Below are 26,187 nucleotides of genomic sequence, written 5' to 3' on the forward strand. Positions count from 1 at the left end.
GGCTGTTCAACCGGAGGGCCAGTGGCCTCCCCTCAAACTTGCTGGGAATCAAGGTGTTCTGTAGCTCCGCCTCTCTAGGTAAAACAACCAAACCTGTGGTGGGAGGAAGAGTTCTCCTACTTTAAGGAAAGAGAGAACGACATCCTGAGGCTCGAGGTTTTCGACAGTGACATCCTGTTTGACGACCAGCTGGGAGTCAGAGACAGATCAAGGTGGGAACCCACAGCCATGATTGCTTCCTAAAGAAAGGGGGAATGCTCCATGACTCCTACACCCTCCAAGGGAAGAAGCACGAGTCATCATGATACCCGATTTGTAAAAACCAAACGATGTTGACAAGTTTTAATATTACAGCAACTAAAACACAAGTCCCAGATAGCCAATGTTGGGTAATTTCTTGTATGATTACTAAAATGTTATGCATTGCAGTGGCAATGTATTTTTCCAATTTAATCCATTAATCCAGCTGAAGCCACCTGTGACTTTCAATGAAACTGGCTGTAATGATTGTTTTTCTGAAAGGCATATAATAAAGGCATTTTGCCTTTATTATAGAGGGAGGAAAGTGGACAAAGGTGGAAATCAGGGAGAGCGAGTGGGGCGAGACATGCGGGAAAGGAGCCACAGGCTGGACGCGAACCCGGGCCATCCGTGTGAGGATTATAGAATTGACACATGGGGACGTTGACACAGTCCCTGCACCAGGCTTTGACCTGGAAGTCCAACAGCACAAGTCATATTTTTGACTGCTTCCAGTATATGACCATAAGCTAGAGGGATGGCATGCATCTCATTTGAACAATCTTTCCACCTTAAAAATAGTGCAGTTTGCTAACTTATTAGCAAGGTCAACCACAAGAGTGTCAGAAGAAACAATCGTGGTTAAAAGTCAGACATTTGTTTGTCATTATAACGATTCTTCCTCGGTGCTTGCATTTCAAGGACAGTATTCCATTTCAGTGGCCTGATCAAGCTATAACCATAGCTGGACTTAACCATGCATGTAAACGTACTGACTAATCCAATGTATCCTTGCTCCTTTGGTTGTCCGGACATTAGCCTCTTCCTATGTTAAACCAATGACCTCTTGAACATTAATGATATGGCTCAACAGTGCAGTTCCTGGCTTCACAACAGCATATAATGTAGGGACAAAGGATTTACATCCAGGCCCTGTGAGGACATGATGGTACATGATGACGGTGATAAAGCAGAGGCCCTGCTGATGTGAACAGGATCAAGTTGAGCGCTGATTTAACAACAGGACAGCCTTTGTGTTTGCCGTGAGGCCCTGAGACGGAAGCAGCATAGGTCATGTGAATTGTCAGTGTTCATCACCACAGCTAGCGTGGACATCATTGTTCCATTACAACAGCATGTCAACATTTCGTGACAGAGTTCATGATTGGGCACACCATTAGTGTGGCCCTTGTAAGACTTACGGCCTTGCCTTGCACTCATTAATGAACATTATTATCTGGATGTCAAAGGGAACAAAGTGAATGCAGAGCTTCTTTAAATAGAAGTGGGAAGTTGCTTCCGCTAAATGAGGATCACACTTGTGGACCTAACACACCTACCGTTCTGCTCTCTCAAGGTCTCCCTCCAGAATTGCAAGCCTTGAATCTGATATCCGAGATTTTCAAATGCACAGCCAAGAAATCAGGCAGCCATGACCTTGTTACCATGACCCGAGCTGCTCCTTATTGTGTACTTTGAGAATGAAATTAAGCAGAGCATGGTGACCTTTGCACCAGAACTAAACACAGCTCATGAGCGCTTTGTTGTCCAGGAATCAGAAGATCTGAGTCACTGTTCATTATCCCGTCAACATGAGCAGTGCAAGGCGAGTGCAGCTATCCCATGGCATCTATTGGGACATGGGGGGTTGAGTTATAAAACTCTATAAAACAGACTTTTTCCACTGGAAATTTTATTTCATAGCACAGACGCAGCTGCTTTCAAGTGTTGTTACATTTCAAGAGTTTTATTTGAACTTTTATTGAAATCAGAAAACAGTTATGAATAAACAAAACACTCCTGATTATTTGTGAACAAGCTTAATAATATAACTGTAAATCCTGAATGGTGTGCAAGACCAACACATAGTATAAATTGCTCTAAGAGTTACCTCATGTGTCTTAAAGCTCACGTCTTTGAGTCGATTGCATCTTTACTTGGTCTTGTCTTCATTACAGACAAACAGAACTCACAAAATTGCATAACCATTATGTAATTATGTCATTTATAACATTATTTCTGTGAATTGATGCAACTGTTCCACTTTAAGTGGAACCAGTAACTTGTTTGTGTTAAACAATTACAAGATAGGACATAGAGCCAAGTCGCTAACTTTCTGATTTAAGACAGTGAAGCTGATTTCAGCTGAACTTTGTTTTAATTTGTTTGCTCAAAGAACATCACGAAGCCATTTCTAATGGCGCACTAATGTATACAAACTGTAGAGACAACTTTTTATGGCAGTAAAAGTGGTGAAGGTGGAGGAAGCTAAAGTAGCTAAATGCTACTAAGCTAAATGTATTAATGGTATTTTGGGAACCATACTCTTTTTTTGTTTCACTGATGGTGTTACAGACTCTCTTGGACTCACTAGTCCTGGTCTTACTCATGACTTGGTCTTGGTGAGGTAGCCCTTTCTAAAAGTCTCTCAGTCATTCTCAAAATAATGACGTACATGGTTTATAATGTCCATTACTAAAGAAAACACAGCTAATGGCACAGGGGAGTGTTAGTTTGACTTATCCTGTTTTCCAAGGTTAAAGTGTTCAGATATTAAAGAATTACAACCAATTTAGTAGTTATGCAAATATTACTGACAAAACAAACGCTGAATACTTTATACAAAACAAAGAAACTTTACAAGAAGCGTTGAAAATGAGAAAAAAAGAAATATGGTAAGGTCAATGATTTTAGCTAAATATAAAATATTGAGTTTAGAAATCTGTGCAATTGTGTTTTATTTTACATCCCTCTACTAAACCCTCCAAAAAATATCAGTGAAAAAGAAAAACAGGCAAGCACAATGAGGCCGGAATAATAATGAACGCAGATTCATGATCAAAGTGCTTGGTGATAGGATGGAGTATAGATGAGCAAGTGAAACAAAAGCAGATACTTAATTTTAAAAATAGTCTGGTTCAGTTTGTCCCTGTATGGTACACATGTTTTGGCGGTTTGATTGTCAAAATTTGGGAACGGTACCAAAATAACGGATCAGTATCATCCTTTTTTAGTAGCCTTCTGTTGGGGTGCCAAGCCAAAGCTGTTTCTGCTTTTAGCGACTCTGTCAGTGCACTGCCCCCGTACAACTTTGGAGATGCAGACATTCCTATGAATCATTTATCTTTTTTTTATTAACTGTGTCACCTTTTATTTTTGTTGAATGTATTGGCTCTCTACACTATGTTGTGCTGCTGTGATTTAGTGACGTGTAAGGGTACGGTTGGCTGTGGAAATGTAAGCAAGATTATGGTTTATCGCACCAAATTGTACTGAACCAAATCTGACCACTAAGTGGAAACTGTGGTTTATTGGGTGAGTTAGATGTCGAGGGCAGAGACAAATATTGTTAGCTTTGTTCTTTTAAAAGGCAAAGGATAAAAAAGGAGGGAATCCAAAATGTGAAAACCTAGTGATTCTCACAAACGCTAGATGTGCTACGTTAAACAGAAGTCTAGCGGGTGAGGTCATTGTTACTTATGACTTGTTACTAGGTCATTGAGTGACTTTGCAGTCACTCACTTTTATCAGTGTTTCGATGTCTAATGCTCTATTTTTGCTGGGGCGTTAGTTCCTTTATTGACTCAAGGATGTTTCTGATTAAAAAAACAAAACAAAACACTAAAATGATATTAAGAGAAAAATCCAAAATGCAAGCTGTGAAGTGTACTGACTGAAATTAGACGTTAAATATATTTTTCCATTTGATGCTAACTTTTTATATCAATCTGAAGGCTTGTTGATCAACCATATTAATGTACAAATAAATCTCTCTGCTTCCCTCAGTTCACTTTCTTCTTTCATAAAGTTTGACTCAACCTTTGAGATTTTTTTTTACTGTCTGCTCTCTTTTCTAGACATAATGTACAGTCAAATCCCAAAACACATTTAAATGTATGTATGAGCATTACTCAGTGAGGTCAGTTGTTTAAATAGCATGCATTGGTTGTGGAAGGCTGGTGTAGGTTCATCCTTTGTCTTGTTGAGTCCAATATGGCTGCTTCTAGGCTGTCAAGTCTGAGTATGTTCTTTTGATTAAGGTGCCATAATGGCAGGCCAACTCGGAGCACATCTGCAGTGTATCTGTACCTCACTGTTCAAGGAAGTTCACTTGATAAGTGAGCTGATGGCCATTGTCCCAGGCGTACAGAACCTTCTCCTTGGGATTGTAGTCTATCTGAGTGGTGAAGGAGTACTCATTGGTGAAGGGCAGACGTGGGATGGCTTCAGTGTTGGTGTGAGTGTCATAAGCATAGTTCACCTCACCTTCCTTTTGGTTATACACATCAACAGCGTACAAGACACCACATATGATAAAACAGTTCCCATAGGAGTTCCGCTTGAGACCTGTCCTCCAGGTTGTGTCCTTTTTCAATGACAGGTCTCCAGGATCTAGTTTACTGATGACAATCACCTCCTGTTGGTTGTAATCGTAGTCCATAGAAGGGTAGATAACCCACAGGCCGCTCTCATCCACTGCAAAGTCAATGTCTGAGTGGCCCCTCCATTTCCATGGGGTTGTGTCCTCGTAAACCACGTCATGCAGTAGAGTCCAGGCAGCCACATATCGCATCCTCAGGTCATACTTGATGATGTTTTTGGTGAAGGCTCTGTTGTAGTAGAAGGCTCCGTTATAAACCACATGTCCTGTGCCAATCCAGTTGTAAGGCAGTTTGAAAAGGTTGCTCCATCGGCCTACAAGAAACAAAAATATGTTAGCTATAGATGTTTGTGTTATAAAGACGGGCTAAAACTCTAGTGTGTCACCTCTGATGCATCTCCACTGATCAACATCCACAGCTGCCCATGTGGAGATTTTCTATTAGATAGATAGATAGATACTTTATTGATCCCGAGGGAAATTCGAGATATTATCAAAAATGGCTGCTCCAGTGTAGTTCCAACAAAGACAAGACTGTGATCAGATATATTTAAAAAGTTTTCCCACACTAATACATTGTAGGGCTCAAGTATTTGCCAAATCTGCATATGGCAGCAAACGAAATCCAGGTTTTCCTGTACAAACAGCGATGCAAACAACATATTTGGACTGTTGTATTAATTTGCAGTTCCTAGAAAGATTAATCTCTGATACAGTTGCTATGTACACAATCCAATACTTTCAAATAAATCATACTCAGTGTGACTTCACACATGTGCTCATAGTATGCAATTTTGTGTATGCCTGTACTACTGTGTACGACTGTGACTCAGTTGTAGTCGGTTGTCTATCAACAGGAAGGTCAAACGTTCCATCTCAAGCTTCTGGAGCTATATGTCGAAGGGTCCTTGGTCAAGACACCTAACTTTCAAAATGTTCCCGCGGCGTGTGAATGTGCATTTCACACTGCCATTACTGTGTGAATGTGTAGGTGTGACCTGCACTGCAAAAAGCGGTGTGAGTAGTCCGGAGACTACAAGCTCAGGTCCATTTAACATTAACTGCCATAAAACGCATTGCAGCAACTCAGTGGAGCTTGCCAGCCAACTAACAAGTAGCTTACAATTTCAAAAAGTACATAGATATAAACCATCACAAAATAATTGAATGACTCTGTAGATGTTTGGGTTACGGATAGCTTAGCCTATAGGTCACGCCTCAAATTTGGAGTATTTTGGTCTTCCATTTAGTTTTATCATTTATTAACATTTTAAGAATTATCTATGGGACAAGCAAACAGTCTACCATTCTTTGTGCCGGATAATATTTGATCGAGGTTTCTGCCTATTAAAAGACAGTTTATCAGCTTTTTACCTAAAACTTCCAACTGTTGTGCAACATGGTGGATTAATATTGAGTCTTTGTAAATAATATAACAAAGAGTAGGTTTAGACTGGCTCCTTTTATAAAGTGTCTTGTGATAACATTTGTTATAGATTGATTTAATTGATCGGTTGATGTAGCAAGCTGGTTATGATTGCAGCACCACGAAAACCCCTGTAATGTTCAAGATCTATCTGCTGTGTTATTGTGCTTATCTATTTAGTATCTCTATGACGAGTTCAATGCATCCAACAGTTTGGGTGCTTTGCTGATATTATGCCCTTCAAAGAGCCAATGTCAATGTTTTTACAAAGCCAGACTGTGTACACACTGGCTTCATGTGAGAATGACAGCTTTTTTTAGCGGTTCACTCCTGAGCAAACACGTTGTGTACTGTAGGTGTCACTTTCTAATCACATCCTATCTGCTGTCCTAACCTCCAACCTCAGGAAGTGCGATTTAGATAATGATAATAAATGGAAAGCCAGTAAAGGACAAAAACAACGAGCTGCAGAACACCCCCTCTCCATCCCCATCCCCAAGTCCAGCCCACACTCCTAATCCCTCTCCGCTGTGCCCAGTTCAAAGGAAAGACCAGAGCACATGTCAGGGCGCAGCGGGCATCACTGCAACTCCAAATACCTAGTCATCCGCACACAGCTGTGAGCTCACCACACTGCAGGATGCCTCACATGTAAGTGCATTTAGAAAGCCCATTGTCCAAACACATCTAGATCAACAAGCCGAGTCCTGTGAGGGGAGATCATCTTAACTCTCTTAGAGAGTGTAATCCAATTCCTCAGTTGATTTGGATGTGGAAGGAGTTGATTTTCCCACCCAATGGAGCCGTGAAACAACCCGAACCTACATTCCTCAGATCTCATCAGTCTCACAGAACTCATAGGATAATCAACTACAATCAATGTCAACGATGTTATGAGAGAAAACTCATGGCTTCATCAATGGATCAAGGTGATAAAGTTAGAGCAATATGTTCAAAAGATTGGAGAGTTCAAGGTTGAAAGATAACCAGTGAAACTGAATGTATATCTTAGTCCGTTGACACTGAAATGAAACCTCCTTTGAAGCCATGCTTGATGTGTCTTAATGCTAAAAGACATGTAAACTCTGGATAATGCAGTTTCAAATTTGAAATGGATAAAAAAATGCTTGCGCCCTAAGAAGAATAAGCTCTCACTGAAGACGTCTGTCGTCCCAATTATGCCCCTATGCCCAATTTATAAATTACACAACCAACCACATGGTCCTTAATTGCCGACTGTACCTACAGTACTACATGGCCCACACAACCAAAACGCGACTATTCCTGGTGCCAATGTTACACATGAAAAACAACGGCAAAGAGAGCACAAGAGAAAATAGGAAAACGCAGAGTGAGATCGCAGAAAGATAGATCATAAAATGTGTCGCCTGGACGCTCTGTGGCGGGTTGGTGGTCAAGCTTGGGTAACTGTAAACAATAACTGGATTAACGTGCATCCTTAATGTGTTACTTATTACACTATTAATGTTGTAAATCAATGACTGGGCTGCTGTTGGTATCTGTGGTGGGACTTCTGATACCTAATAGGGCTATAGTTGATGACTAAAGCAATGTCAAAAGACACCGGCAAGGCCCACCTTGCTTGAAGTTGTCCAGGTTGCGGAATTCCACCAAGTTGTTGCCGTAGTAATAGTTAGTGACGTAGATTTTGGAGTCTTTAGCCAGAGGATCCTTCATCCAGGCTCCCTCATTGCGTCCATAACTGTGCTGCTTCTCTGGCTGCTCGATGGATGCCAGGGTCCCTTCACAGTTAAGGATCTTGCCTGGAAGATACAAACAAATGAAAATCCCCCAAACAGAATGACTCGCATTAACACCAGCTAAAATCAATTTCACACTAAAATATTTTTTGGCAGGCTGTTCAAGTTGTTCTGCTGCTAATTTTGCCTGGGGCATGGCAGACATATAACCATATACTGAGCTTATCCACAGAGGGGTATTCATCACGTACCTGCTCGGTGCAGACTGGGGCGACTGTTGTTGTTGGAGTTGTCAAGCATCAGCACAATAGTTGGAGCTGGTCTTTCAGGTGCTGATGCACCTTGCGTGGTGATAGTTGTCGGTGCAGTTGTGGTGGTGGCAGTTGTGGTGCTCCTTGTAGTGGTGGTAGTGGTGGTAGTGGTCGTGGTGGGGACTTCAGTGGTGGCAATGGGTTCAGCTGCAGTGGCATCCATGGCCTCGAGGATCATCTCAGCTCCTCCATCCTCTGCCTGGTTGTCTGTTATGTGATGGACTGTGTATGTTTTTGCAGGCTGGTCTGGGAGGGGGGGGGAGGAAGTTCAGAGTAAGATAAGAACAAATACAACACTCTTAAAAAGCTAGTTTACATTCAAAACACAGCAAATGGCAGAGATTGGCCAGGCAATGTTCGAGATGAGTGGTGGTAAAGGGGAGTAGTTGTCAACAAGCTGTTTGTTGTTCTTAGTGATGGTCAAGTTGTATGATGGGACAAATCAAATGCAAGGCTGTCATGCATTCCCAGAGCCAATTGACTGTCATGACATTAGCGTGATATTAGTTTCTCTAAAAACTGACATTCAAGTTTCGAGTTGTGCTCTTAACAATAAAAAAAACACAAGGAAAAATAGCATTTAAACCAGAAAAACCTCTACACCACAAGCCCCCTAAAATATGCTGTTTCTCCCAAAGGCCAGATCTCGGCTACAATATCCAACAAATGTGTTCTGAAGAGGTGTAACCCCTTATCAATCAACTGTTCCAACAACAATTGGGCAACTACCCAAAAAGCAGTTTTCTCTGTCACTGGATGTCGTCGGTGTCTGTGCAGGCCAAGTCATTACAAGGCCATCTGATGGTTTCTGTAATTTCATCGACAACCCATGCATGCTAGTGTTTCTATCACTTTCTTCTGTGTATTATTTAGAAGTGGAGCAATGCTTCTTTTGTGTTACAGTGACCGCAGATTAAAAAAAAAAGCAGTTCTGCCTTCCGACTGATAGACAGCAAACTTTATTCACAAATTTGTTTGAATTATTGTCCCAGCCTTAAGCACTCATTCAATTAAAAACTTCATATGAAAATGGGCATTCATTTTTAATTTACAACCTAAATTGGTCAGATGCTTGTGTCTTGCGTTCTGGTTTTCACACTTCAAAAGTATCTTGCGGTTGCTGTAAAATAGGCAGCAGTCTCACTCAAATACAAGAGTCTTCTCCCCTTCTGGTCCTCATACTCCGACGTCCTGTGCTGCCAGACAGATGTGGGGATATTACATCAGTGGTTCAAAGCACTGCATCTTCCTGACACACATACTCTGAACATATGGGCCAGATGAGGGCAGGACAACCAAAGAATTTTTTAACAGCATGGAGATTTAAGAAAGCTCTACAGTTCTTTTAGAAAGGATTGAGAAGCTTCAAATTGTATTTAGATTAAAAAGTAAGCATGATGTATTTTCAGTGAGTTAAAAAACATTATATTTCTGATCTAGTGTACTATTGGCTCTATGTGCTGAGAACATTCAGGATGCCGCCAGTTCATTGTTGAAAGACAGCTTTGTTTTGAAAAGCAGATGTAATGCATATTGTTCTGCTTTTGTTTTTTATTATAAGGCAGATTAAGTCCTTGACAATTTTAAATGACATTGTTGTTTGGAAAAGCAGCTTGACATCAGATGGTACCAGTTTTGTTGATTGACTATGGAAATAGATCCAAGTCCCCTTTAAATCATGCTGATACTTCAATAAATATTTAAGTGGTTCTTAAAAAAGAAGAAGCTTTTTATGTGATTAAGTCCTCATGTCAAGGCTCAGTGATGGACACTGGATGTATGAAAGGCAGGAGCAAGACTGATTATATGTCAGCAGTGGACAGATGCTTTTCTTGCATGTAGGACAGCCTCATTTTAAGGGAACCCTGCATCCTGCACATCACGTCTCCTCTACTGGAACACCACCATATAAGGGCTCATTATCAGATTTTACATTGACAGAAACACATACATAATTTCTTATCCAATAGAAGTGCACCCATTGAGCACTGTCCAACATTTTCATCACTGAGAGGTCTCACTGAAGGGCACTTTACAACATCTTCCCCAGTGGGAGGGTTTGTCAGAACATTGTTTTGCAACCAGGGGTCTGAGCCCCCCAAGAGTTGGTGCCAAAGATCTCAGAAGGGGGGGTAGGGAGAGACTTTGTCTGCTCTGAGGTTGTAAAAAGTAGATTTACTCTCATAACTATAACGGTCTTTTGGGAAGAACAACTGTATGTGGGCCTTTTCTGTTGGGATGTTGAAAGAGAAAAAACCAAAAGAGACATTTATCATTGAAACAAATTAAAACATGTGTTAATATTGACAGTAATGTATAATATTTTGAGTGTCTGCTCTGGGGGCCCAGCTTTTTAAAGATAAAATATGAATAGTGGAGCTCCAAGGAAAAAAGGTTGCGAGCCACAGCCTTGGGCCCCTAGTCTACCAAGCATTTTTTCAGCTTTGTTGCACTGAGAAAAAAAGCGCTCCACGTCCCTCCTGTCTCGATGACAACAGTCTGTTAAAAACAACTGGTAGGTGGACATGGGGCCTTAGAAGGCACTTAACCATGTATCCTCTGATGGACGACTTCCCTCGAGGGTTTTTTATGAACTTTTCTTGAATGGAAATGAATCTTGGAGGGCCGGTCCCGGTGAAAAGTGTGTCACTGTAACTAAAGTTGAAGAAAGGCATGTCAGGAGTTGTATCATCCCTCACTGGATGAATAAAGGTTTCAGCATCCTTCTTTCTGCCAGAGATTATGGAAATGCAGCTGAGTGGTTTCAGCACTTTGACAAGGGCGGCCGAGATCGCTGAAGGTCACGTACATGGCAGAACACACGGTCCGACAGCATTGTGCGTGTGCCCTGGGCAAACACTGCATACCTATTCACTCAACTAGACTTAAAGAGGATTGGAAGGAGTCAGGAAATGTTTTCTCTGCATTGGTGAGGGTCCCCACACATTGTTGTGAAGAGTGAAGCTGAGGCATGTCATGGACATGGCAGTGCACCATTGAGACAGCATTCCATCAGCTTTATGTACTTTGTCATAAAAGATTTGGATTTCCTGCTTGCTAAATGAGTACCAGCTATCCCACCCCTCGCTCACCAGACCAGCTGTGTTTAAAACAACACTGGAATGAATCTTGTATTGAGGGGATCTTGTGTGCCGCAGTGATTGATTCCCTTTCTATTGCTTTGCGCTCCAGTGTTAAGTTTGCAACACAATTACTGCCTTATCTCACACTTGTGTGAAACAACATTGTCCAATAAGCCCCCATTGGAAACTAATCTAGCTAAATGGATCTTAACTTTGGCTGAATGCTCCTGACAGCTGGCTGATCCTAATCAGATAGCTGAGAAACTAATTTGGATCATTTTCAACATCAACAATGGATCAGGAACACATGATCGCACACAGATGGTAATGCATCTTCAGCTCAAGTGCTAGGCACATATAGGGTGGCTTCCTCTGATCACTGGGCTGCTGGGAGATGTTCATGGCCAAGCTGAGATCACTCACCTCCTCTGTGCTCATCTTCATCGGGCTTTGTTGCCTTGTAGTATGTGATGCCCCGCACCACGCCAGGCTGGTGGCCAACCACCTTGGCTCTGGCCGTCGGGTCAGGCTTGACCAGTTTCCCAGCTTTAACAACTTCTTTCTTGGGCTTTATGACCTTTTCTTTTGGCGGCTTGGACGGGGGTTTGGCTCCGGTGTTCTTTTTATTGGGTGTTTTTACAGCCTCCTTGGTTTTCTCTTCATTAGTGTCCTGCAAACAAAAATAGTTAGGTTATGTCAGGACATCATACTGGCCTCATGGACCATGTTTATGACAGACTAAGTTAGGTTGTGTACTATCCCTGTTGATGATGTGTTCAATGAAACTATCATAACTAATGTCATCAGTCGGCCTGTCAGCATAAATGTGTTTGTCCTGATGAGATTAATCCCATTAACCACACACTATTTTGTTCACTTTTATTGCACTGCAGTAAAGCCTCTCGCAGCAGCAGAGATATAAAATAACAGCACCCCTGTGACATTACATGGCTCATTCCACTTACAGCTCAATTGATCAGTCAAAAGTAATATGCACCATGTGACATCAACCATTTTACTTTTTACCGTTCCCTTTACTTATTTTCATTTGCTTTTCAATCTGCAGCCAGTTCCCTCTTCCATGGCTAAGTTACTGTTGTTTCCATAGACTGTAAATATTAATGGCCGGCACAACATGACCCCCACTCTTCCCTCTCCCAAAGCAACAAAGGTCAAGTTCAGACTTAACACAGCAATTCTACTTTTCATTGTTTTTATAGTTTCTGACCAATCAGGGAGTGGTGAAAAAAAAAGTCTGTAATGTGTAACACAACAGTGCCACATTAACCTTTTCATAAAGTAAACTGAGATTACCACCTTTAAGACAATTGTCAGAATACGAGAACTGGTAGGCACTGCTACCAGAGGTACTGTATTACATGTTCATGTTCTTCTGCTTACACATCCTGAATACAAAACCACAGAACGTGATGCTTCGTACCTGAGCTTTGCTCTCGGCTGAGTCTTTCTGGAGCAGCTGCAGGCTGAGGCTGGAGATCTCCTTCTTGATGCTCATCATAACGTTGGAGTAGTTCTCGTATCTTTTGAACTGGTTGGTGAGGCTCATCATGCTGTCCCGAACAAACTCATTGTCTCGTGTGAGGTTTGTCTTGATTGTCTGCAAGATAACAGTTGGCACTATCCATCACATGGTAAATGAGCAAAAACCGATCCTGTAACAACAACATGTGGAAGAAGACGAGTCGTAGTCATAGCTGTTTGCCTACCTCTTCTAGTGTGTTCATCTGAGACACCACCTTGTTGATGTAGGAGTGCACTTTCATTAGATCCATGCTGTAAAGGGTTCCCTCGAGGAGGTCCACCATAGATTGCAGCTGATCATTAAAGCCATGAAGGGAGAAGAAACTGTATTATTCACTTTCCACTGAATACAAACCTGACAGTTTTATGTGCCTCAGCTGCAGTAATAAGCTTAAGTTCCCTTTGAAAAATGTGCTGTGATTCCCAATATTGACATCCGTACTCTATCAGCGGCAAAGTTGAGTGCTCTTGGTCTCGGGCCTTAATTCGTTTATACCTTTCCTTTTGAATATAATCGTGTCCCTCAGAGATTTATTGGGTTAATCCATAGTTTAAAGTGGAGTCAGATCAAACATCTGCCTTTAGTTTTACAGCGTCTGTAAGAAACGAAATGTGCTTTAAGTTTGTGAAAAGACGTGCTAACGTGTCCACATGAGACGTCAGATGAAATGAAACTAAAGGTCACAGAAAGTGAAAGAACAATCTGTTATTCTGCTGAAACTGTCAGGGCTCTTTGTTAAATTAAGTGTCTCACTTTTGTCTTTTTTATGTTCTCTTGTGTTTTTTTCCCATTTTATATCTTCATGGTAAAAAACTTTACTCACATCTATGCGTTATAGATTATTAAATGTAGTTTACAAGGACGCTTCAATCATCACTTTATTCTGGAGATAGGAAAGTGGATATAGTGGATATATACGTGAGGCAAAGGAGCTACAAGTTGAAGCCACAGCACACTAACCAGTAGGCTACTAGCATCCCAGGACGCATGAATCACCGAGAACTCAAACTCATGAAGAGTGCTTACATGAAAATAACCCACTAATGAATCAATTGATTATTAATGGATAACTATCAGGAATGCCCAAGAAATGAGAATAATTCATGCATGACTTAATGCAAGACCATGACGTACACTAATGCACAGCTGAGGTCTTCGAATGCCTTTCCGTCTATGATCAATCATTTGTCATAGGTAAGTCTGCAGATAAAGCGCAAGGTGCAAAACTCGACCATGCTAGTAAACACAGGCGCTGCTTGTCAACAGGCAAGTCAGGCCCTTGTTTGGGGCCCCAGGCTAATATGGGCCCCTGAGTCCTTACAAACTTTAAACTGCATCAGTCGCTCAAAACGTGCACATTTAGCAAGCACAGCTCCCTGAGGGGGCCTGATCTGACACCACTCACTCTGAATGCTCTGCCTAGGTGAGGGATAGTATTATTCCTGTCAAAACCAAAGTTCATTTATGTCACTGAAGGAATATGAAGTCGAATTATCTGGGAGGGAGTGATAAAAGAAAGCGGAAGGGCGTCAGGATAATGGCAGACATAATGGTGATTGGAGGGGACCCCTGTTGATCTTTGCCCAGGGGCAAACAGACGTTGAAAATGGCCACTGAATATTCTGTTGGATTTATTGTGTTGTTGAAATGAAATACTTTTTTAAAGTCATGAAGTTCTGTTATGTCGGCGTTCATGCATCCTCTTAATGTTGTTATATGCCTTATTAATCCTGAAGAGGAAATTGGGGTTTACAGAACCTGTCCATGCACTAATGGGGAAGCATCAGGGTGTGGGGTCTGCACACAGGGGGTGACCCAAGCTTGGAGTGAATTCTGTTAATATTTAACTGAGGTTAAAAACCCACAGATTGCTTCAACATTTCTGCCATTAATCGACTGTATTCTCTGTACTAATTTATGCACTCTGACCTTCTGATTGACACCTCATTTGACCAATCAGGACCTTCACTGTCCTAGACTACTCCAGTTAATGAGATTAGAAACAGCTGCATTCCTCATGACACAGATGTATCTGTTATCGGTTATTCAAACGATTCTGGATTCATGATTCAAATTCTATTTTTGAATCAGTACATACTTCACGATCTCCTCCAGTAATCTGTGAGTGTGGATGATTTTTTACTGCTTCATTTTGCATTCTACTGAGTTAAAGAGCAAGCCTTGAAGAATCCATGTAACTATGATTTTTCCCCACACCTCTATACAGATGTGTCAGTTAAAAAAAGGAGAACAGGGTCAGAAGTCTAATCTCATTGGGAGAGTCAGGAGAAAATTAGTAATCTATTATTAATCTTTGACTGATTAACGGATATGTGCCCAGCTCTGTAAATGGACTGAGCAACCTGCATCTTATAATTAAAAAAAAAAAGCATCCAAAAATGTTGAAAGATGCTCTGATTTTATGTTTTGTACAAGTCTTTAAGTCCCTCTTTGCTCACCTTCAGTAACTCAGGGGCCTGTTTCTTCAGCTTCTCCATCTTCCACTCATTCTCACAGGGGTTGAGAGAGGAGGGCGGGGCCGTGCAGGAGCACTTACAGTCCGATCCAGAACTGACCGTCTCCACCGTGTAGAAGTCCTCCACACGTACACTGCCGCTCCGCAGCCGCAGGCAGGCGTCCTTACTTAGAGGACGCATGATGCACTTACAGCGACAGTCCGAGCCCTCTGATGTCATCCGGACAGGCTCTGTCTCCCCAAAGATCTGAAAGACAGGACGGGAATTTTTCAGTTTCCAATCAAAGGTATTTTGAGTCCTTTTTGTCTCGCCACAATAATCCCTTTCTTTTTCATTTTTTAACTGAAACGGAGAGAAATGTTTCTCGTCACTGCAATGTTAACAAAAACTTTCAGGCCTGAGCCAGATGTGAACACCTGCATGTTCTGGATCTCACTGTATAATTATCCAAACCCAAGAGATTGTTTTCGAAGTTTTTATCCGCACATGCTTAGGTGTGCTGTTTCTCCTTTCTCAAGTGAATCTGGACTTCTTTCAGTCATCGTTTCCATTTGTCTCACCTCTTCCATGAATAATAAATCCACTTTTTATTGCAGGAAACCAAAACAAGGGAAGGAAAGTGATCCTGAAGAATAACCGCATGCTTCCCCTCTTTTGAATGTTAGCCGGTGTGACTCAGAGGAAAGCCTCCGAGACAAACATAACTCACAAAGACTTCTGCACCTCCAGCTGGCCTTTGGCTGCCATGCATGATGACAGAGCTTTGGCAGGGCCACGGTCATGGCTAACTTTATAAACAGGAAGCGATGCAGGGCAGCACACATTCTCCTCTCTTCCTATGAGAGATGAGTGCAAGCTGGCAGTAGAGATCGCTTTTACACAAGAATTCACCTTCAAAGATTTACTGCCCAGTTGATGGCGTGTTTATGTGGAGGGCGAGACAGCAGAGCGAGATAAGGACTAAGGACTCTTCACTATTTCTGTGAAAATCCATTTTACATCACTTCAGGGAGGATTTACGGTTAATTAGATGAAGAAACTGAAAACCATTTTAAAATGAGTTGCAACGACTGCCTGTCATATCAAACAGCTGATTTATCTGAATAAATGTATTTTCAATGAAATGAGATTGTGTGAAACCTTCTTATACTTACTCATACTAAGAACATACTGCCTGCTTGATATCAGAAAATCATGGGATGTGCGACAACATTGTTCAATAATATGATAACAATGTAATCAGAGAGTCACCTAAAAGCTTGTTTAGCTTCATTTATGTTGTGAAAGTTTGACTTTTATATGCCTCTCTAAAGGTGACCTGTGTGATTAAAGGTACAATATGGAGAATTTAGTTTGCATGTTTACATTTAAACATCTCAAATCACTAAAAATGGACTTTGTTAGATTGTTTGTTGTTGTTGAACGCCTCAAATATTTCCAACAGTTATCAAAGCCAAATAAATCCCTAATTTTATAGCTATAGCTGTTGGCCATGGTGAGCCGCTATGATCAACAGTTTGTTGTTGCCATGGAAACACTGCATGTTACATCAAAGACCGTATACCTAAAGCAGCTAGAGCTTCTACTGAAAGCTGCCGTTCTGTCGCTGTAAATGCTGCTGTGATAAAAAAAAAGTCAATACACAGGGAGACCTCGTCGGTAAACATACGCTCCTCCTCAGGTCGGTTTACCCCGTTCATCCTGATTGTGGAAAACATGGAGTTAGTTTTCAAATGTGCAGCCTTATCGTCATCTTTTGTCTTTGTATTGATTGAGAGCCCCCTGGTGGTGGAATTTACATACTGTGCCTTTAAGCTTTTTACATTATTTCTCTGATTAACGGCGATCAATTGAGGCTTTTCCACCGTGTTTGTTTCAGACTGCTCATACTGCAACAACACAACTTTATGCAATCTTCATACAGTACAGCCTTTTTGTACATAACCAAAGTAAACTAGATACATACTTATGAGTCATTCAAGTCATTAAAAGTGCAACCTGAAATCACATTGAGTGTGATGAGAAAAATAAACAAAACATGAGGCAGTATATTTTCTACATTACTATTGAAAGCTGATTCAGGGTGAGCTCAGTCACACTGTGTGGGAGTGTGGTGTTGGGATCTGGTCATGTTGGTGTTACATTACTTCAATCTGAACAATGCAAGAAATCTTTCAGCAGGGCAGCAGCAGGAGGAAGGTAATGGGGAGGTGGAAGTGGAGATGTTGTGTGTGTGTGTGTGTGTGTGGGGTGGGGGGGGGCTCATTAGTGAAAGAATGCAGGCTGGCTGAGGGGGGGAGATGTGAAAGGGATTCGTGCTTCCCCTTCCATTACAACTGCACTGGGAGGGGGTCTGATACGGGGCAGGTCTCCTGTGTGCAGAGCCGGGCCAATCCTGACCCATGTCAAGCGAAAAAGGCAGCAGGTTGACAAATCCTGCAGCCCCATGAAAACAGAGTGGATTAGCAGATTAAACTTCTTTAGCAGAGACTATGCCTACGGCCACGCTGAGCTTCATTGTTCAACCCCAGTCAAACTCCGACTGCTGCATAGCAACATCAGCTTAAGTTGCTTTGAGTTGGAGAAGTCACAAATTCCATCAAGATTTAGTTTTGGTGCTTCAGGTTTTGTCTGGTCAAGAAGGTCTGGAGCAGAGCAGGCGCTTCTGCAGGAGAAAGATGTGGCTGCATCTCATCAAGAAAATCTGAATCCTTCCACATTTCCAAGCAGCTTCTTCCTCCTGCTGTCAAATCAAATGTGCCGCTATGTCCAACTGACCATCCAGCATCTCATGCCGAGCTGACCTACCAGCGTGAGAACAGGCAACAATTAAGAGTGCTAATAATTAAGAGTTCGGACTATTTAACGCATGCTTTGAGCTTTGAGTCTTCGGCTTTGACCTCTCAAGTGCAGTCAAGTTTCGGGTCAAAAAGAACACGGCTCAAGCATGAACTCATGTCTGCACAAAGGGAGGAAAAGAGCTTGCGTGCCGCAGAGAGCTCTATTAGATCAACCGCTGCAGCCTTTAACAGCTAACACGCCCTGACAGTGATGAAGTGAAACCCCAGTTGTGCTCCAGATTGCTAAAAACACAAGACGTGTTACACAATGGCTGCCGCATTCATTAGCCTCAGAGTTAAAGTCACTTTTTTCGGTAGCACCAGCCTGTTATATCTGCAGCCCCGTTCATATAAACAAGGATATCCTCTGCTTTTTAGTGGCCTGCCAGCTGGCCATCACGGCGACAGCTGTGTGGAGAAAAGGGCAGACAGTGCAGGTATCCTGTGGCAAAGCTCAAACATCTAACTGCCTGTTCCAGCCTGCAAACACAAACATTAATGCTGTGACTGCTGCTACGTCCTGCAGCTAATCCAACCACAACACTTTGCTTTTTCAACCAGTTTCCCACATCCAACACACAGAACAAGCCTCCATGAAAACCAGCTCTAATCAGTCTTAAGCCCATCTACCCCTTTAAAAGCCACATCATCTCCTGTCAGAGGTACTCAAGACCAAAAGCTGGATCCACATTCCAGTCCAAAGAGTCCGCCTGATTTTTAATCTAATTAGTGGTGCTTATGATAAACAGTCTGACTTGGCCACTGTAAAGATTAACTTTGTACAAAGAGAGAAAATCTATCAAAGCCTTTGGCCTGACTGGAGATGAAACAGGAGGTCGGGGGCTCAGACTATAAACAACAACACCGGCATTAGCACTGGGATGTTAATTAGCTCAACACAAAGTGTATCGAGCACTCGCTGCTTTTTGGGGTACACATCTACATTCCTGCTGGGTCTGTTTATGTGTCCTGATACTCTGCTTTCAGTCATATCAGTGCAGGATCACTCATCATAGGACTCACACTCTTTATCCTCTTTTCTAAAAGTCAAGGGACTTACAGGCTATGTTTCCACATACTGAAGGGTCTGCATGAGGGGTGGGAAAAAGTTGTAGAATTATACAGTATAGATTGCTTCAGTCAGCAATCTACAGTAAGACAGTGTATTTTTTTATTCAAATCAGCCTGCGTCAGTTTTTACATTTCTGAGTAATCTAAATTGACATAAACTGCATGATGTAACCAACTGTATCTTTCTTTTATTTACTTTCATAGCAAAGTTCAAGCTCGATGCAAAACGTCAGGGCATACATGCAGCAGATACTGAGTGGACAACAGGACAGTCCAATCGGCTGCTCAGCCGTGTGTGTGTGTGTGTGTGTGTGTGTGTTGTTTACTTGGATGACTCCAAAACATTTTCTTTTAAATAAACACTCAAATGTATGAAATCAGGGAACATGTCTTAATAAATCCAGAAATATCCTCTTTAGGGACTGACAACATTTATGTGTTCACATTTAATGTAAGAAATCTGCTGAGTGTCAAACTCCTGCTTCTGTAATGAAACCCACTTCATATTATGATTCCATTGTCTGCACAATGATGCACCTTCTAATTCATCAAAATTAATTAATTCATGGTGACCTCAACTACGAGTGGAATGACAGCGTTTGCCAATCCCTTTCCTCCTGATGATTACTCTGTGCAGATGTTTATGGGAGGTGTTAAAAGCTGCAGAGGTTGTTAATGCTCACATTGCTCAGTGAGAGACACTGACCTCTTTTCATCAAGCTAGCATTATTTGAATATCAAAACTTTTAGAAAAAGAGCCCTTTGTTGGGTCGTGACTTCAACAGAAAGAACACATGATTACTGTATTAGTACAAAGTCTAATCATAGGTGGCAGACACTTAAGTTGCAAAAGATTATCTGCTAAGAGCATAAACTGCGGTGTCTTCACACTTGCACAAAACTTGGTGTCCGCTCACCAGAAGCTGATGATTAAACTCCATAGAAAGTGTAGCAGCTTGTGGTGTGTTGACTTCGTCTTCCTTCTGTTTTTGGTTGAACTTTTTGTCCAGCATCCAGCGCTCAGCCATTCGGGCGGTTTTGATGTTTTTGTATGAACACAAACAGCTGAAAGTTTCCTGCCTGCTCCTTCGTATATTTTCTGTGTTAAGTCGGGGTGAACTGATGTGAAGTCAGGCTGAAGTCCGAGAACACGCTAGGAAATGTTCTGTGCTCTGTGCACATAAAGATACTGCCACACTGAGTTTTCTTTTCTGTTTTTCTTTTCCCACTCTGAAGTGATTGTTGGCAGTCATCATCATTGTCTTATTTTTTTCATAGATGGATATTTTTTTCAAGATTAAAATGACCAACTTTTATTTCAATATTACATAAAAGCTGAAGGCACATGAGGTTTTCTGTTCACCAGCATGTTCTTCTTCACTCTTTTGTTCAATTGACACTTTCAAGTTTTTCTCTTCTTATGAATAAAACCCGGTGAAATGATTCACTGAAGTCCTTGAGACGAGTCCGATGCTGCGACCTCCTGAATTGTTGTCGCTGAGAGGTTTACAAGAGACTCCACAAAGAGTCTTTGCTCAGACAAGACCCCCGCAGCCCCCTGTCAGACCACAGACTTCTGTTTGTACACTGTTTGTTTTTGTTGTTGTAGCTGTTTCTCTTGTTTTCACTGTTAATTTGGATCTACTGGCAGACGGTTCTTATTAACTGTATAAACACGACGGTGCCATTTATCTTCTCAGTTCTCTCACAGCAGCTGAGTGTACGTTTATTCACATTCTCACAAACATCACACTGGAAAGAAAGGAGACAACAAAAGTACAAAAACTTCATTTTAACGTAGGTTTTTTAAGTATCTGAGAGATTTTATGTTCCTGACAAGTTCTTACTTTTTCAGCCCCTACATGTTAACAAACATCTCTTTCTGTCTCTTATCATGCTAACACACTATCAATACTTTAACTTGAATACATTTTGTTTGTGTGGTTCAGCCTTCAGTTATCAGGTATGTCAGATGAAACACCAGGGACATGCCATGTTTTAAGATGAAACAAAAGGTGGAAACTTTTCCTGAGAACAGGTGTCTGATTAATAAAACATCTTTGACCAACACGAGGTTAAAGGTGAATAAGTCAGCTGTTAAAGGTGAATAATTTGTTGCTTTCAGTCTCATTTGCCAACCTTTATTAAGTTCTTTAATCCTGCCTACAAACTTTTGAAGAAGATTCTGGGACTCATAAATGTTTTCAACCTGTGGGATATGTTCCTAAGAACCACAGACTGTAAATATTAATTTACGATGTCTGAGTGATGTCACCCATCTGTTCAGAGGCTCATCAGCAGCCGCCATGTTGGAAATCCTCTCTCTTTCAGACAAACAAACGACAGGCTGAGAGCTGGAGCTGAGGCGGGTTTTAAGCCTCTTGACGGAGCATTACATCACGCCCACCTGTCAATCATGTCAGCTAAGTGCCTAACTATGGAAAACACGTACAGTTTTAAACTAATAATTGAGCGGTTTGAAAAAAAAAAAGTTGAAGACTGGAGGATGCTGCTTGGTGAGAACAAAAGTTATGAACACTCAAAAGCACTCGTACGCTCATTTCAGTTCTGACGAGTACGAGCACAAGGACTGGTTATTGCTTTAATTTAAAACTGCAGATGTTATTTTAGGCTTTACATTACAATCACAGTATGATCATATAAATCAGAGTGGTCTTTTAAAATAAATAACGCACACATATAGTTGATATACATTATGTTCACTTGTTTGTGTTCCTGTGTAAGCGTGCCTGACGCTGATGGATCAAACAGATTGTTAGCTGCTGGCCTCCTGCAGGAGAACATCCACTTGACAACTCATCAAGTTTCTTCTCCGTCAGCATCCGATGCTCCAATCACAACATCTTCAACTGCCCGGTAAGCATCTCCACGACCTTATCTTTTACTACAAGCATCTCTCTGCTCTCATGCCCTTTTATGGGCATTAGTGGGGGGCTACCTATGCTAATTGGGAACAGCAGAAGTGCTCTTTGAAATAAGAACACGAGAAGATAAAAATCCAGCTGTGAGAATATCGCTATACATCATCATAAGTCTTCTTTGAAATCTTCTTAAGAAAAAAAAGAACTAATGTTGTTCAGGAGATACTGGTGAGGTTGGCCCAATGTTTTTAATGGGATGACTTGACATTATTAGTCCTCTAAATACAACTTGAGTGACAGTTATTTTTGCAGCAAGACAGCAAGCAGGAATGACCAAGAGAAGGACATGTTTTACTTTAAATACTGTGAGGACATTTCAGATTGTGGTGTTTTGCACTTAGTTGAATCAGTATTTCTATCTTTAACAGTTTAAAAAAACACATCTGTACTCTGACTTCAGTTCAAATTCTGTGTACTTTTCTGGGTCATTGTAAATGCAAGCTTGACCTGAAAGTCAACTGGACTTATTTAAACCTTTAACTAAGTCCAGTTGCCTTCTCCAGCTCACGTGTCCTCCTCATGTGAAGAAGAACGGCCTTACATAAAATATCCATATTGATATTTTTGTATCAGAGCCAACAGATGTCAGACTGTGTAAAGCCGTGGTCATGTGCTAGTTTATGCATCCATGTCAGATAGCCAGCATTAAACCATCCCCTTCAAAATCGTTTCTGTTTCAAGGCCGTTAATGTTTCAGTGAAATGAGGTGTTAGTCGCTCAGCTTTGTTTTAACCACAAACAGGGAGATCTGACTGTCTGCAGTCTCATAATGTTTACACACTCATCAAACCTCCCTAATTAAATGAAGTCATGTTGGCATAACACAGCATAGAAAAATGTTATTTCATGGTCATTGTGGCATTCATCCATGCATACAAAGTACAATAAAGAGCCTGTAAGTGACTATTTATCATGGAGCCCCTTCTCTCTCTGCTGGCTGATTTCCTGAGCATCCCAGTCTGCAGTCTGCTTCTCTCTAGCCCCCACATGACCTTGAACTGATTGTCCTCTGGTTTGTTTACAACCAAAACAAGAAGCAGGTGCACACGCTGGTTCCCACGCCACCCTCTGGTGCCCTCTGTGCCCTCTTTCCAATGCTGCTTTGTCTCCCAGCAATGCCAGTGCAACCAGCCTGGCTACAGAGACTATGACTGGGTGTCTCCTGTGGCCATGAGGCAGGGTGTGGGGGTCCTGCAGGATGTGGAATGGTGTTGTGAGGAGAGACATGTTGATGCTGCAGAAAAAAGCTTAAAGTTTTACAATTCAGTCTTAACAACTGAAGGACGTGACAAGGGCTGTTGGAGTAAACCAGGAAGTGAATGTACGTCAGGAGGCAAGACATGATGTCTGATGAATGAGGCACAATTGGCCCGGCGATGCAACAGAGAACGATGCTTTAATGACAAATGTTGCCTTTTTATCAATGCTTACTGAAGGAAAACACATTCACAATATCAACAAGAGAGCAGAGAATAACATACTGTAGTGGCGAACGGAAAACATGATGGTACAGTCAAAAGAGTCTGGCCACGCCCTGGTCGCAGGAAGTGTCAACGCCCCCTCCTGCTCGCTCGGGGTGAGTTTTTCTTACACAAATATTTCCTCCTGTGTTCTCACATCAGCTAACCCAAATTCCCACCGAATGTTTGCTAGGGGACTGGCAGGGGGGGGGGGGGGGACAATCCAGAGTTTTTCAGGAGTTTTGTGCAAGTATGAAGGCAGCTTATTGTCAAATTGTTTCCAAAGCAGAGGCACCAAATCTGTGAGATTGACATTAATCCTTTAAGAACAGTGAGCCAGTGAGGAACTTGTTGCAAATATTCGTTTGGATTCAAAAGGTGCTGATAGGGTTAAACCCATCAAAACACTCCAATGATCCATAACTGTTTGTCTTTAAAGCAGAAAGGGGAGGATCCAGAGGATTCAGCGTTTTCTCAGGGTTTCGTTTTTTATAGAAAAAAAAGTCAGAATGGCGATCAAGAAAAATGTAATAATGGAAGCCCAGATCACATCTTCTATTTAGTAATGACAAATTAGCTTTCATCTATATAACATAAAATAATATATCATGACATACAACCAACCCAACTTCATCAAGCATAACCTAATCTAACGTAACATAGAACCCAACCCAAACAAGCATGACGTGATACATAGTATAATGTAAGGTAACATAACCAATCAAACCCAACCTAACCTAAACAAGGGCCCTCTAGTGAAGGACAGAGGACAAATATACATCAAATACATTTGGGGCGTGGCAGATCAGTGACAGGCAGGCGGATCATGGCTGTGAGCCAGCAGGTTCAAGATCAGCCTCAGCTGCCACACATTTGCTGTCTCTAGGTTGATCACAAGTTAGCTGGACTGCACGTTCATTATGGTGACTTTGAGGCCTTCACAGGGCTTCAGAGGTGAGCTTCAGAATGCCCCTGAGACTACGCTCATATTTTATACAGTCTTTGAGTTGAACTCAAAACAGGGCCGCTGCAATTAGGACACACCTCAAATACATTGTGCAGATGATGAGATACCAAGTGCCCACATTGTTAAACATATGGATACATTCAATTATAAACTATACTTCTGTCTTGTTATTAATGTTCAAATGTGACGCATAATCAAATTAGCTCATAAATGTCAATATTAATTAAATATAGGGAATAAAATGGTTTGTTTACCATCTTATTATTTCCTAACTAAATCTGCCTCCACTTGTTTCAGGCTCCAGATGTTGGAACCTCAGGAGGGAGTTTCTCCCTTTCAGACTCTATAGAGCATTAATGAGGTCACACACTGATGTTTGGGATTTGGTCCGCTTTGCACTCTGTCCCCACAGGTTTTGAATGAGCTCGTGCCAGTCAGGTTCTAATAAATAAACAACACAACATTTCCTTTTGTAGCGTGCTTTGTGCACTGGAGCATGTTCAACAAAAAACACAACACAAGAGTTTGCATGGCACTACAAACCATGTTGTCAAACATGTCTTTGCAAGTTTAGACATTAGGATGTCCATGCAGTGTCCTGCCACTTGGGACCACGTATTATTCCACACTAATTTTTTTTGGCAACCAAAACCCCCATGTGCTGATTCTATGCTATACCACGAGCACTATACCTCTTATTATCACTGCTAGGTCAACTACTGTATGACACGTTTACTCTCTGATTGCATCCAGAGCAGCAAATGTTCAGCACTTAAACACCATACATGGCCATACATGTATGATAGCACCTCTGGTCTTCTATGCGTACTGTACATGTGTTTTGTCTACTTGTGTGTGTGTGTGTGTGTGTGTGTGTGTATGGGGGGGGAGGGAGGGAGGGTGTATGAGTGAGTGATTGTAGAGCAGGATTAGGCTGAGGGAGAGTGAGGGGTTGCTAGAGTCCAGCAGCTGTACAAACAAGAACAGCCAGATATTACTGAGTGCCATCTCTCCCACACTCTGCTGGCATCAGGCCTGCTCACCCTGGAGCTATCATTACATGAACCTACTGTTAGTTGGGTCACACAAAAGCCCTCATTGGGGAGATTACTCTTAAAGCATAAACAATGACACGTAGCCTGAACCATCTGCAGGCATTAGACAGAAAATGTCCAGGTCTGGCAGAGGAAAATGTTGGGTATTGGTCAGGTCAGCAATTTGTCTGAGGCGCAGGCACCATAACGCAGGTCGTTAAGCAGGTAAATACTGGAGTGAGGTTGAGCAGGACAAGAGTGGATAACGTTCATCATGAATTAGAGGCTAAGCCTTGTTTCAGTACAGCACAATGAATGAATGCACGAGGACATAAAGTGAACAGAAAGTATTTGCATGTACGTACCTTGCTCTGTGAAGACACATCCTGACACAAAACCAGCACACAAGCGAACAAGTTCGTGTATCTCCACATTTTCTCTCTTGAGTGTCTGCGCGTGAAGTTCAAAGAAATCCCAAAAGGCAATCACTGGATTCAGTCCATAAGGTAAAACTGGTCCAACTATTTAAGCTCCATTCTCTTAACACGCAGGGAGGATGATACAGTACTCGTCAGTCTGTCTCTCCCTCTCTGTGTATGGATGGAAGTGTGCGCCCTTTCTGCACCGCGCGCTCCGTCTTCAGCCAGGCGCACAGCGCGCATCATCTGTCATCCGCTGTCCTCCGCGGATG

At 41.8% G+C, this 26,187-nt stretch overlaps 1 protein-coding gene across 1 annotated transcript; it reads right to left on the bottom strand.

Moving 5' to 3' along the window:
• Positions 1–1,913: 1,913 nt before the first annotated feature.
• LOC306833078 (olfactomedin-like protein 2A) lies at positions 1,914–26,155 on the bottom strand. Its single transcript, XM_079358148.1, has 8 exons — positions 25,862–26,155; positions 15,165–15,428; positions 12,890–12,997; positions 12,604–12,780; positions 11,586–11,832; positions 8,020–8,325; positions 7,646–7,831; positions 1,914–4,935 (listed from the first exon to the last, which is right to left on the bottom strand). The coding sequence occupies exons 1-8, from the start codon at positions 25,928–25,930 to the stop codon at positions 4,331–4,333; spliced, it is 1,962 nt and encodes a 653-aa protein (XP_079214274.1). The 5' UTR covers positions 25,931–26,155; the 3' UTR covers positions 1,914–4,330.
• Positions 26,156–26,187: the final 32 nt, after the last annotated feature.

This window comes from Symphodus melops, assembly GCF_947650265.1.
Source record: "Symphodus melops genome assembly, chromosome: 1".
Classification (NCBI taxonomy): Eukaryota; Metazoa; Chordata; class Actinopteri; order Labriformes; family Labridae; genus Symphodus; species Symphodus melops.